The following is a 14,638-nucleotide window of genomic DNA, read 5'->3' as shown; positions in this document are numbered from 1 at the left end:
ACTTTGACTAGGTGATTTTATGACATGTTTATAGAAAAGTGTTTTTTGCAGTAAGTAATTGATCTTGTTGCTGCTCAAAATTAACGTGTTTGTCGTACCCACTTCCTTTGTCACCGACTGCCTTTTCTTAGTGGCATTAGATGAATAGTGTTAGCCTTGTCCTGCAGGATTGTTGTGATCCATTATCATCCATTTAATAACCAGTCAAGAACACAAATCCACTCCACACCACACAGTTCCACCCCACACAATTCCACAACTAACCACTCCAATCCAACCCACATAATTCCTCTCAACACCACAAACCTCAACGCCACTACTAACCAAAACACATGGGTAAAAGACCCCCTCCAAAGCCCCGCCCTCTCCTCACACAGTGATTTTTTTGCTTCTTTAGATGGCAGCTATGCTGTATCATCAGCAGTTTATCACTAGACCAGGCGGCCAGGATACTCTGGAAGCAGTGGCAGGTGTGCAGAAGTACAGCCAGGTGATGGGACCCAAATACTGCTACATTCACCCACCTTTTAGAGCCTGTTTCAGGGGTGTGATGGTGTCAGTGTTTCTAGCCTTAAGTCCATGGAATGCAGGGGTTCAGAGGCCGTGCCTGTGTCACCTTCTTCCCATATGCACTTCCTGCGGGCCCTTCCCAGAGAGACATCCTAGTGAGGTAGCCAGGGGCAAGGCTAGGCTGCATAGAACTTTCCAGCTCCAGCATAGCACAAAAAAACTCCCTCCGACTCACTACAGCCAGCACAAAAAAACTCCTCATCCCCCATTGAACACCTCCATTTCCAGATCAACCCCAGAATGCCTCAACGCGGCACCCTTGCCTACAGACCACCTGGACCACGCATCTAGTTCACCGTTACCATCACAGACCTCATTGCGCCCCACGCCCTCGCATCCACGGGCTACGTACTTCTTGGAGACCTGAATTTCCTGCTCTACGACCTCCGCGACACCAACTCCACTGCCCTCCTGGACTACCTCGCCAACATCAGACTGAGATGGGCTTCTCACCAACCCCGCCCACTAGGCAGGACACACCCTCGATCCCATCTTCGCAGGCTGAAACAGCATTTGCTTCAGCCACACCACATAACCCCTCTGGACCTACCACCACTGTGTTCACTTCTCCTTCTCGAAACCAACCACACACAAGCCGACACCACGCCCCCAAGCAGGAACTGGAGCAAGATCACTGAAGAGCACCTCAACTCTGCCCTCAACTCCGCTCCTCCACCCACCATGACCGATGCCAACTCTGCAGCCAACAAACTCCACAGATGGATCACCGACTGCACAAATAGACTTCCCCCCTCCAGAAGTCCGACAACGCACCACGAAGCCACATGGTTCACCACCGACCTCCGAGATTCCAAGCACACAAGCTGATGACTAGAGAAAGCTTGAAGGAACAGCAAAATCTCAGAAGCACACACCGCCTATAAAACCACCATGGTAGAACACCACCAACTCATCAGAACCACGAAGAAGAACTTCATCCAGGACAGAGTCCTCTCCATCTCCCATAACTCTAAGGAACTCTTCAGCATCATACAAGAATTCACCAAACCCCCCAGCGACTCCTCGACGTCCCCTCCTAACAGGACCTCTGCAACAAACTCTGCTCCTACTTCCATCACAAGATCAGGACTCTCTACGAGAACTTCGATGAACGGAACAAAGTGACGGACACTACACACACCACCGACAATGCCACTCAGCCTACCATCACCGCCTGAACCCCTGTCCCCACAGAAGACACTGTTAAGATCATGAGGAGCATACACTCAGGAGCCCCCACTGACCCCTGCCCGCCATACATCTTCCACAGACCCGCCTCCGCAATAGGAACCAAACTATGACGTACTATCAACTGCACCCTCAAAACGGGCACGTTCCCCGATGACTGGAAATGCATAGAAGTCAAGCCCCTACTCAAGAAGCCCTCCGCAGACCCAACGGACCTCAAGGGCTACAGACCCATCTGTCTCCTTCCCTTCGCAGCCAAAGTCACCGAAAGGATCGTCAACAACCAGCTCACGAACTTCATCGAATCCAACTTAATCCTCGACACTTCCCAATCCGGATTCCGCAGAAACCGCAGCACTGAGACCACCCTCCTAGCTGCCAGGGAATGCATCGCACCATTCTCGACCAAGCCTACATGGCTGCCCACATTTTACTAGACCTCTTGGCCGCCTTCGACACTGTTTCCTACCGCACACTAACCGCCAGACTCCATGAAGCTGGCATAAAGGGTACTGCCCTAGACTGGATCTGCTCCTTTCTCAGCAGCTGAACTCAAAGAATCAGACTCCCGCCCTTCCTCTCCGACCCACAGAGATCAGCAGTGGAGTACCCCAAGGATCCCCAGTCAGCCCAACGCTCTTCAATAGCCACATGGCCCCCCTTGCTACCATAGTCAGAAAACACAGACTCAACATAGTATCCTACACCAATGACACCCAGCTCATTCTCTCCCTCACCAAGGAACCCAACATCACCAGACACAGTTCCCAGGAAGGAATGAAAGACGTTGCATCCTGGATGAGCAGAAGCTGCCTGAAGCTCAACTCTGAGAAAACGGAAGTCCTCATCCTCCGATCCACCCCTTCCACATGAGCCAACACCTGGTGGCAACCGCCCTCGGCAACCCTCCCACACCAGCGGACCACGCCTGCAACCTTGTCATCGTAATCGACTCCGCCCTCACCATGAACAGACAGGTCACCGCTGTATCTTTCATGTGCTTCAACACCCTCTATGCCTGAATCAGCAGATCTCTACTTCTCCAACTTAAACCATTCAGACGCCGCAGCTAGACTCGTCTTCGGCATCCAACGACAAGACCACATCACCCATCACTTACAAGACCGCCGCTGGCTCCCCGTTGAAAAGAGAGTGACCTTCAAGCTGCTCACTCACGCCTACAAACTCCTCCACAACACCAGATCCCAATAGCCCAATGAAAGAATCTCCTTCTCTGCACCCAAGAGAAACCTCCGCTCCGCCGACCTTGCCCTGGCCAAAATACGACACATCCAGAACAGGAGGAAGAGCCTTCTCCTACACCGCGACCAAGACCTGGAACGAACTTCCCCTCAGCATCAGACAAACCCCCACACTACAAGCATTCAGGAAGAGCCTCAAGACTTGGCTCTTCAGATGATATGGAGCTGCTCAAATCCCCCCCATGCCTTGAGACCCTCGCGAGTGAGTAGTGTGCTTCACAAATCCCTGATTGATTGATTGAGAGCTTGGAAGTCCGAGCTGTCTTTGATCAGATTCCACTGGAAGGATTTTTTGCCCTCAAAGAATGTGTAAGTATAAAGATGAGGCAAAAAGCATGATTTTGATCTCTTTGAATTGTGAGCATTGTTTCTTTGCGAGTCCCAAGTGGATAGAATTGCTGTAACTGAGGCAGGACTTTAGTAGTTCAAGGATCACCGCTATCCTGTGTTCATTTGATAGTTTGTCGTAGAGTATGACTCAAAAAGTGCCTGCCTTTTGTGCTGCCGAAGGGCAATGTCCTATGAAAAGAATCCTTCTTAAATTAAGTGATGTCAAGTAAAGGGGAAGGAGGAGTAGGACCTAATTCATCAGCCACTGGCTAAAGAGGTGCTACATATCCAAAAATGGTATCCTGTTATTCTGTTGTTTGGAGATTGACAATTCTCACAACCAGACGAGTCATGAGCTCATGCAGTCAGCTCTACCTATTTAGGTCATATGACAAACACACATTTCTGCAAGCAAATATGGCGGTCTACCTGTAATCACTCTGGAGAGTTGGAGAGCCTCAATGCTACACTAGTGTCAGTGGGCTGTTATACAGATGCCAGATAACATAACTTTTGTCTTGATTTTTGGTACTTTAGAAATGGTCTTAAGATGTTCCTTGATGGCTACATTGAGTGGATGCGAGCAATTATCGGTTGGACACACTTATTAAATATAGATGATGCACATAGTTAACATTTGAGGAGATTGCATAACACTATCCATGCTTTATGCTGACATTGTTTAGTTTGTTCATCGTGCACATTTTTACCTGCAACAAGAGAAAACTAAATAATGTATCTTTTTTGCATATGTATTTCAGGCAACAAGAGAAAAATTGACTCAACATTGCACAAATCTTGGAACGTCTCTGGGGAAAGAGAATGACCTGGCGCTCATCATTGATGGGCAAACTCTAAAATACGCTCTGTCATTCGAAGTCCGCCAGTGCTTCCTGGACCTCGCGCTCTCATGCAAGGCTGTCATCTGCTGCAGGTAGGAATGGGAAGGTGCTGTAATAAGCATGGTCCAGATCTCAAGGAACTGTTTTGCATGTCATTTAAAAAATGTAAATCCAGTATTTGTAAAGCGCAAACAACTACTCGAAGGCATCCTGGCGCCGGGGGGCCGTCGGGAAGATTAAGCAAGCGATTGCCCTGAGTCACATAGTGCTGGGCTGACCTGCGGCCTGTGCCGGGGATCGAACCGTGAGCCCCAGATTCCAGCGTCAGTCGCCCTGGCCGCGGCGCCACACCTCTTTCCTGTTAATGGGACTATCTTTACAAAGCAGGTTTGCCTTTGCACATAGCAGCTGGTAGTACCAAACACATATTGTCACAGTTTAAGTTCAAGAGTTGTGTACATACTGACGAGGGTGAGTAGGAAAAAGCATTTGGTGTGCATAAATTTCAGGAGATTCCAAAAGGAGAGTAGATTAAGGTAAATTGAATAAGCATTAGTAGAGCCTTCTATTATTTAGGAGTTTTTTCTAGGAAAGAAATTAAAGAGGAGTTGGAGACAAGGGAGAGATGAAGAAAAAGAAAAATCTGAGAGGCATAACTGAGAAATGGAAGTGAATTCCAAACAGAAAGGGGAGTGTGAGACAAGATGGGGATATTTTTAAAGTTAAAGCAAGAAGACAAATATGAAAAGGAAGCTAAAGGAGAAAATGGATGAGTGGTAAATCAAAAGAGAGAAGTGAGATGAGAATTAATTTCAACTCTCTAACAAGTATGGGAAACAGGAATCCTAGGAGTGCTAAAGATCTGCTAAACCCAAGTAGAAGAGGCATTTAAATGGGAGTAGATATATTAGGCTAAAGTAAGTAAAACAGAGTAATAGGAGGGAGGCAGGTGTTTGTATTCAGTTTAGCGTGACGAATGCACAATGACGTCAATAGTGCATTCAAGGAAGGTGCTATTGGGTGCTATTAAGACGAGCCCAGATTTGATATTTCTGCACAGCTACTGAAATATCCACCATTAAGCATTTGCACTTCGAAGGGGCATGGCCACTGGAAAAATATGTTCTGGGTCTGTGCTTTATAATGCAGTAGCTCGTCTGCAACAAATGCATTACTGTTCCCTTGCAATGTGTTAATATTTGAAAAGGGAACACTCTCCGCTCATTTTCTGATCATGAATATGGATGCGATGTTTATTTGCAAAACATCCACTGCTGTTTGCCCAGAAAGAGGTCAAGCGAATCGTCCAAGGAGAAATAAACAACCATGACAACGATAAACCAGGCCCGGGGCCGCGGCGCGTGGCCAGAAGTATCCGCAGCCCTCCCGGATGTTCTTGTTACTGGAGACAGGTTCACACATGAAGGACACTGTGGAATTCTTCGTCGCTGCGCGAGCCATGCGCGGCGCGTGCAGCCAAGGAAAGGCACTTGAGTAGAACAGGGGCAGCCAGTGCACCAATAAAAATCCCGAAGACGGCAGCAGAGCCACAGGCTAGTGCGCCAGCCCACCCAAGGAAAGACAGGCCACAACTCTAGATGAGAGGGAAGTAGAGTCTCTAAAAATACAACACATTGTTTAAAAATATACTGATATAAAATGTAAAATAATCACAATGGCATAAACCAGCTAAAACCATGACGAATGCTTGAAACGTGAATAAACAGTAAGTAGTAAGCAGTAATACATAGTTTACAACTGTTAATGAATGAATGAACATAAGACTCTCTTTCTACCTGGCTGCACAGAATCTCAGAATTGCAGGGTAGATGTGCAGTGCAGTCTCCTCTAATGGTCAGTGGCCCAGCACCTCACTCTGTACCAGGAGTTAAAGCTCTCCTCCTTTTCTGTTATCCAATTGAGCAAGCTTAACCGAAAATAATGATTTGTAAATGAAAATCCGAAACTGGAGCATTGCATTCTTATTGACATAGTCATCTGGACACCTCACCCTAGTCTTTACCCACTGTGTTCAAGAACGCACAAGGCTGCTTATAACTACATTCTCTAGTTAATTAATTAATCAATTCAGCTACAATGTTCAGGCTAGCAGACATCAGGCATTTAATTTTTCTGTGCACTCATAAGAGAAATGCTTCCTTACTGAAGTCAGTGATGATAAAGAATGTAGAAAATTGGGGCATAGCATAAGAAGTCACCAGAACAGAAGCAGTCGAATATTTCTGATGCTCTAGACACTGAAATGCAGAGTAGCAGTTGGTCTACAAGGCCCAAATAATGACAAGCATTTGCAATGCAATAGGTCTCGCATTTATGCGAGTTTGAGCTATTGGCATTGTAAATGACAATGCCTTTTATTTATGTTTTGGTTTTTAAAACCTAAATAAAAGGCATTGTTATTTACAATGCCATCGCTGAGTTGCCCCCATGAGTCTCCCATGGCCCCTGAAGAGCTGCCCGTTTGCTGCGGGTACAATAAACACGCCGGTGGTCACAGCTGCCATGAGAGGCCCTCCTGCAGTAAGAGAAACTCATTAAAAAAATTGTGCTCACAGACTAAAGAAGACGTTCTGTGTAACAACCGAAGTAAAAGGGCCAGTTCTCATGGGAGGTTACAAATGAAGACAAGGCGGTACTAAGGAGGAACTAACAAGCCTCATTAGAAATCAGAAGACAGCAGTTACGAAGGACAATGACACAAGCCAATGGCAAATAGAGGCGGAGAGTGGGCGGGGCTTCAAGTACATACTCCAATACAGCATGGCTCGCAGAGCAGCGCATGCGAGGCCCAGGCTCGACCTGAAAAAGGAAAAAGGCTGGTGTAGGTCTTCTTGATAAATGGCTTATGAATGGGTTTTACTGGTGTGACACCATGCTGTGTTTGAGTGATGCATCATAGAGATGGTTTGTACAGCTGTTTGCATGGTACTCTGATGACAAAATAATGAATTCGAGCTCTTCAAGACATAGTCTGGCTTTAGATTGATCACAGTTTGGCTCCAGTGACCACAGAAAGTGATTCATATTTGTAATGTAACTTTTCTCCCACTGCTGGTATATTGGATACTAGTGTATTTTACCGCTCAGCATTTTGTAACTAATATACCCTGCCAGATGTGAAGCCTGCTTGCGTAGTCCCTTTGCTCAAAGCTCTGCTTGTGTGTCTTAGCCTCCATACCCTGCTGCTGAGCTGGACTTGCAATGATGCCATCTGTGCTTTTCCATTTATATAAAAGTCCACCTGGAAAAAATTCACTCGCTGATAGGACATGCAGATACTCAAGATGCAATATGTTTACACTAGAGGTGGCGCCCAAAGTTTCTCAAGAGCACATCCTACACTTCGTGTCTCTTGATCACATTCTTTCAAATTCTTCTTCAACCAATAGTTCTCCCTTCGTCACAGTTTTCCTGTCTTCCTCAGTCTTTCTCCCTTTCTTGCCTTTTTCTGTCTTGCTCTGGATCAAAGTGTGAAGATAAAAATATAAGTTCTGTTCCTCTAAAATGCCAGAAGTTGCTCACCACCTGCACAAATTAAGCCCTGGCAAATTTACCATTGGAAATCGAAAGTACAAGTGCCAGAGACACGTTGGCCAACCAAGGTCACACGGGACATTTAGCCATTTTGCTGATAGGATTATATATTAGGCAGAGTTTGTGTGTTCTCTGATCCAGTCATTAATCATGAACCGTATGCACTGATGTGTATGTGAATCTGTATGAAACGCAGTCAAGACTGCTGCCGCCAGATGCTCAGCTAGAAGGCATATCATACACATTGGCCTGCCTAGGAGAGTTCCATGTCCTCAGTGTGGGCTACGCCTGCATTTAGGCCTACTTGCTCCATTAGGACACAGTGATTAGTATTGCAGCAGACTTACTCATGGTATGCACGCAGATGTTACATTCCTGATTCCATTGTTGTTGATTGCAGACAATGACCTTAAAATAATTTAAATGTCCCTCAAGACCAACCTAATAATGCCTTTTCATCACAAATGTATCTTCTGTTCTGTACTGGTTTATCTGGGTGACACAGCACTGCAAACTATGAAACTGGGATGACACCATCCTAAAATATGAATTTGAAGGGATGTTTGTTTAAACAATGAGCACTACTTGGCCAAAATATGAATATAACAAAACAAATTAAAAAAACATTAAGGCCCTCATTATGAATCTACTGGGAATTTCTATATGGTAACTATGCAACCAGAATTATCAATTCCCTGAGGACCCTGATTCCAGGATGCAAAATTATCCGGTTATTATGAGTTTTATTCTATGTGATGGGGAATTACTGGGGAAATCTGTGTTACTGCAGGCGTTTCCCAAATTCCGGGGACGTAGTCTGTAAGGTTTCATATAGCGAACATTTACTCTAAAAGGCGTGCTATATTATATCATGCAGGGGGACTATTGTAAAGCTCTTCGAGTGAAACGCACTCGCACTCACCATTGGGACACTGCTGTTGCTTGCTGCTGCTGGGCGCTGGGCTCCTGACGCCGTTAGTGACCCCCGTCGACGGCGCCATTTACCACCTACCATCTCGGCTGCCGCGGGGTGGAACTACGGCTCCCAGCATCCCTAGCGGCCGGACACCACCACCACTTCCTGTCCCGCGCACCAGGAGGTGCTCAAAATCGCGGAGCTCCCTCGGTGGAGCGGGGACTATTGTAAAGCTCTTCGAGTGAAACGCACTCGCACTCACCATTGGGACACTGCTGTTGCTTGCTGCTGCTGGGCGCTGGGCTCCTGACGCCGTTAGTGACCCCCGTCGACGGCGCCATTTACCACCTACCATCTCGGCTGCCGCGGGGTGGAACTACGGCTCCCAGCATCCCTAGCGGCCGGACACCACCACCACTTCCTGTCCCGCGCACCAGGAGGTGCTCAAAATCGCGGAGCTCCCTCGGTGGAGCGGGGACTATTGTAAAGCTCTTCGAGTGAAACGCACTCGCACTCACCATTGGGACACTGCTGTTGCTTGCTGCTGCTGGGCGCTGGGCTCCTGACGCCGTTAGTGACCCCCGTCGACGGCGCCATTTACCACCTACCATCTCGGCTGCCGCGGGGTGGAACTACGGCTCCCAGCATCCCTAGCGGCCGGACACCACCACCACTTCCTGTCCCGCGCACCAGGAGGTGCTCAAAATCGCGGAGCTCCCTCCGCGTCGCGGACGCGCGCGCGGACGGCGCCGGGCGGAGCCCGGGCAGAGGGCGGGCCGTCTGTGGCCGTCAGTGGACAGCAGGGGCCGGGACGGGCCACCTCCCTAACATCGTTTTCAAAGGTGAGCTCCTTATCCGCTACTACATTGGGTGATTGTGCGGCTATCAACATGAATACTGACGTTGCAACCCAGGGTGCCGATACCCCCACCTCCCTCATCACATCTTTTGAGACTTTGATTGATTCAGCTTTTAATGAGATAGTGGAGACCGAGAGGAGGTTCTCCATGGGTCCTTTCACCACTAACACTAAATCGAGTGCCACAAACAGCACAAATGGAAATATACACGTATCCCCTGTAATTACTGTGGTTAAGCCATCCTATCCCTCTGTAAATGTGCCTATCGTCTTGGATGACGAAAATACTGTTACTTATATTGCTTCAGACTCTACCTCCCTAACACCAGTTGTGGCTATTTCAAATATGGTATTGACATCAACACCTCCTGCTATCTCAATGTCAATGTGTGATGTCATACCTACTACCACCATGGCTTCACAGGTCGATATTATCACCCTGGATAGCCCGGAACATAGCAACAAACAGGGAGGGGGGAAACGTAAAAGAGGTACCGTTAAGCAAGGTGCTAACAAAAGGAAACAACATCTAACTCATAAGAATCAGCCCACCCCACAAAGTTTGTGGAAGAAACAAAAAACTACGGGGCCTTCAACTGTTGTTATCACGGAGGACAAAGACTTATTAGACATGGATGGACTTGCTGCAGCTTCCATTGTTCACTCAAGTGGGAATTCCAATACTGTATGGACCCAAACCACATTAATGGGGGATAATTATAATCTCTCACAACAAAATGTGAATCTCATTGAAACTATAGTGGACACTGTTTTTAATCGGCTAGAAAAACAAATGATCGGCCAATTTAATAATGTTTTAAAAGACTTGACAGATTGGACAACCTAGTTAAAAATGGAGAAACAAAAAGGAAGGGGTCTGTCATCTTGGATCAAATTAGAGCCGACCGTCTCTTAAAAGAACTGGAATCTGTAAATAACACATTGTCCCTGAAAAAGCAGGAAATTACCACCGTCTTGGGTGGGGTTATGAGTGATTCTGGGACTTCAATTCCACCTATTGTCCCACCTACTACTCAACCCCAACCAATCAATGGAGGGTCACAATGGAGTAAGTCTAATCTACCCACTGCAACAACTAAATCTACCCCCACACCTGCTCCAGGAAAAAATATTACTTCCACTATTGGTAACAATACCAATGGTCCAATTCAAACTACATTAGCATCTAGACCAGTGGTTACTAATAATAATGAGGGTAAAGGCCGACAAGGACCAAGCAAACCGTTTAAACATCAAGGGCCGGCCTTACATCTGCCTCCGGATGCATGCCCTTTTGTTTTGGTCCTTGCAGGAATACCACCATTAAGGGAAGATCAGGGGGAATCATGGGTGCAATTGCGTAACAAATGCATAGACTGGCTGACCAAGCATAAGGGTGTAGGATATGATATATCCAGAGAGATTCTATCAGTACGCAGGGTGTCGTGGGTCGGGCCTTTGACCAAAGATAAGGAAGGCGATTGCATAGTCCTTAATTTTCAAAACCCAGGGACTGTGAGAAACCTCCTTAACAGGCATAGTAACTGTTCTGCCATTTCTACCGTTGTTACTATGCTACCTCTGAGTCATTTTTACAGACAAATGATAATACAACCCCGGCCCCCCTCCATGCGACCTCATTTTCACCCAAGTCAGTTTCAAGCACCGCCTATGTATTGCCAGCAACCGCCCATGCAATTCCAAACCGCTCCATTTCAATTTAAGATGTTTAACAGATATGCACCCCTGTCGGACCTGGATATGCAAGATTGACCCTCTTTGACTAATCTTGCTGTATCACCTTCGACACCTCACTTAGAACCCCAGGCTGCTCCCCAAGTCTTGACGCAAGCTATGTCACGAATTGTTCCAAGTAAAAAAATTCAGACTCAGGAACAATCGTCCTTGGTCCCTGAATTATCTCTTGTTAACTGGAACATAGCCGGCTTGAAATCCAAGCTGAAAATTGGGGAATGGTTAAATTGGGTTGACTGCAACTGTGATATACTGATGCTACAAGAAACTTGGTGTCTAATTGATCCGATAAAGGAGGGATTCTGCTGTTATAACCTAAAGGCTTTACCTTCTAATATGGGTCGGCCCAGTGGGGGCCTATCCATTTGGTCCAAAATAAAATCCGGGGTGCAAACTAAACTGATCCCCACACCGGGTAATTGTTTTATGGCTATAACGTACATTAACAGAGTGAAATTGTGTATTATTAATTTCTACAATAACGATTTTTTTACTCGTCCCAATGTTAATTTTATTTTATTGTTTGCTTTTATCGATGATATTAGGGAAGGTCAAAAGTATGGGCCCTTTGATGGCATTTGCATCGGAGGGGACTTCAATGCCCACATGTATCGTGGGAGCCCACCTTGTAAAAACGGCGAGGAGCTGAAAAACTTTTTAGCATCCCGCAACCTAGTAAATTCAATGGAAATAGCAGGTTCTATTGATAATAGGCCAACAACACCCACTTTCATAGGTCATGGTTGTGCTTCCACGATTGACTACATTTTTACTTGCCTCAAATTAAGTGATATAACTCTAAAAGCAGAAGTTATCTGTTCCGCGTATAGCGACCACTATCCGCTCAGAATATATCTACATATCCCACAAAATATGAAGGCTGCAGGGAAGTTAGAGTGTGGTCCACATAATCTGTTATTGTCCACTGACAGATTAAGATTAATCTGGAAAGGGGTGGACAATAAAGATATTCTCGCAAGAGTAATCAAAAAACACCCTGAGATTGTAGAGATATGTCTGTCACATACGAGTTCTGGTAGAAATGTGGTTGATGCCTTTGGCAATCTATGTGGGGCCATTAAAAAAGAATCCTCCAAACCATTTAGGCAGAACACAGCACATGGTCCCCACTGGTTTGATCAGTCATGCTCTAAGGCCAATAGGGACCTGAGGGCTGCTTTGAAAACTAACCCTAGGGACGTGGTAACAGTGAGAGAACTAAGATCAAAATACAAAACTGCCCTATACATTAGATCTGAGGCTCTAGTGATCAATTATTGGGAATCTCTCACACGTACTGCCAAACTAAAGGATAACACAGGTTTTTGGAGAGAGGTCAAGTCCTTAAGATCTTTTGGCTCCAACATTAACCCAATAAATTGTAACATAACAGGTGAGGCGTGGGTAGAACATTTTTCCCAAATTTATGCTATATCTGTAACTTCCTCGGATATCGTTGCTCTACCCAATAACACCGAACCCCTGACCTTCACATTAATGGAGGTCGAGGATGCTATAATGGACAGCGCTAGCAATAAAGCCCCTGGCCCTGATGGTCTTTCGATTGACCAAATTAAATCAGAAATTAATTTCTGGGCCCCCCTGTTATGTAACTTATTTAATAATCTGTGTGATAGATCAATCCCCGAATCCTGGGCGAACAGTGTCATCGTCCCGATATTCAAAAAAGGCGACAGGTCGGATCCCGCCTGTTACCGCCCGATCTCACTGATCGACAATACGTTAAAGGTTCTGGGAAGGGTGATTTTTAAACGGATAAGGAACTGGGCAGAGGACAATAATGTTCTCCATTGTAGTCAATTGGGCTTTAGAAGCCAAGTAGGCACAGTCGAACAATGCCTAAATTTAAACCTAATTATGGCCAAATATATCATTGTTAAAAAATCCCCTCTTTATTTAGGTTTTATGGATTTGAGTTCCGCGTTTGATTTTGTTAATCGTTCTAGGTTGTGGTCACTTTTGCTCGATTATGGTTTGGATGACTCACTGGTGTATTTTCTTTCTGAGCTCCATCGGGACTTAAAAGCCAGAGTACGAATTAATAATGATGGTGATTTGTCCAATGATGTTTTTATTAGCAGAGGAGTTAGACAGGGCTGCGTACTCGCCCCACTGCTTTTTATTTTATATATTAATGGATTGAGTAGCACTTTATGTAGGATTTGTAAGGATGTCCCAATCATAAACGGTTCCCCCATTACTACTTTACTTTATGCGGATGACGCAGTATTAATGGGGCGTACCCCGAATGCTTTACGCATTTTAATTTCTGGGTTTGTAGCCTTCATGTCAGATCTTGGTTTAAATACCAATTTTAAAAAATCTTTCATCATGAATTGCGGTCCAAAAAAGTCCAATATTACTTCAATTAGATCTGGTAACAATATTCTAAAATGTACCAACACTTTTCCTTATTTAGGGCTGTTGTTCTCCAATTCAGGCTCATGGCATCCACATGCTGCGCATGCTAGGAATAAAATTAGTAAGTCAATTAATTCAATTTTGTCTCTTCGACAACCTAAATTGGCTGATGTTGTTACACCCCTGCTTAACATTTACCGCACTCAATGCCAGCCAACGGGGACTTATGGTGCAGAAGTGTGGGGTTACTGTAACAGTAAGGTTCTCCAGTTGGAGGAAAACAGATTCTGTAGAAGGGTGTTGGGGGGAGTCCCCAGCGCCCCTACATTTATCTGTCATAATGAACTGGGGTTGCCTTATATTGCTGATTTTATTAGGTCTAGGCCTGCTCTTTTTTGGATTAAAATATGGTTAAATCCAACAGCATCCCTAACGCGCAGTATAATATCCGACTGCCTGCTAAGTGATAGATCACAGTATATTCCCTGGTTAACTGCAGTTAAGAATAGTCTGGAAAGTGTGGGGCATGGTTCTTTATTTAGCTCTCCTAGTTCTATTGTACCTGCCCACAAGAATAATATTAAACAGGCATTGCTTGTCCTCTATAAAGAGGAACGCATGAGTTCAGAATCTATCAAACCTGCTGTTATCAGATATCTGAGCATTATAGACCCAGGCGGTGATAGCCTGGTTAACTCTTACAGATACCTATCACTACCTTTGGGAAAGTGGAACCGGAGTCTCCTGTTTAGGTTTCGGGATGGAAGCATAGTTAATTTGCTTAGTTTCCCCCTTGGTTACAACACTGGACTCGAAGAGCGGGACTGCCCATGTTCTCATGGTGGAAAACAAAGTCTGTTGCATTATCTCTTTTTCTGTGGTCACTATAAACTGTATACTTGCAAATACTTAATCCCGATTCTCCGCAAATATAACATCAGAGATCACAATCTGGCATTAAAATTTTTTCAAATGTTAC

At 45.6% G+C, this 14,638-nt stretch overlaps 1 protein-coding gene across 2 annotated transcripts in view; it reads left to right on the top strand.

The window, feature by feature from the left end:
• ATP8A2 (ATPase phospholipid transporting 8A2) overlaps positions 1-14,638 on the top strand; it is a 1,791,179-nt gene that overhangs the window by 727,952 nt on the left and 1,048,589 nt on the right. For both annotated transcript variants that reach the window (XR_013599395.1, XM_078655985.1), the window contains exon 24: positions 4,112-4,284. Coding sequence is in view for 1 of the 2 variants with exons in the window: in XM_078655985.1 (XP_078512111.1) it covers positions 4,112-4,284 (173 nt within the window). In the remaining variant the exon portion in view is untranslated. The remainder of the gene's footprint in view (positions 1-4,111; positions 4,285-14,638) is intronic.

This window comes from Lissotriton helveticus, chromosome 8, assembly GCF_964261635.1.
Source record: "Lissotriton helveticus chromosome 8, aLisHel1.1, whole genome shotgun sequence".
Taxonomy (NCBI): Eukaryota; Metazoa; Chordata; class Amphibia; order Caudata; family Salamandridae; genus Lissotriton; species Lissotriton helveticus.
Note: the sequence above shows the minus strand (reverse complement) of the source record. Positions and strands in the feature narration are given on the sequence as shown.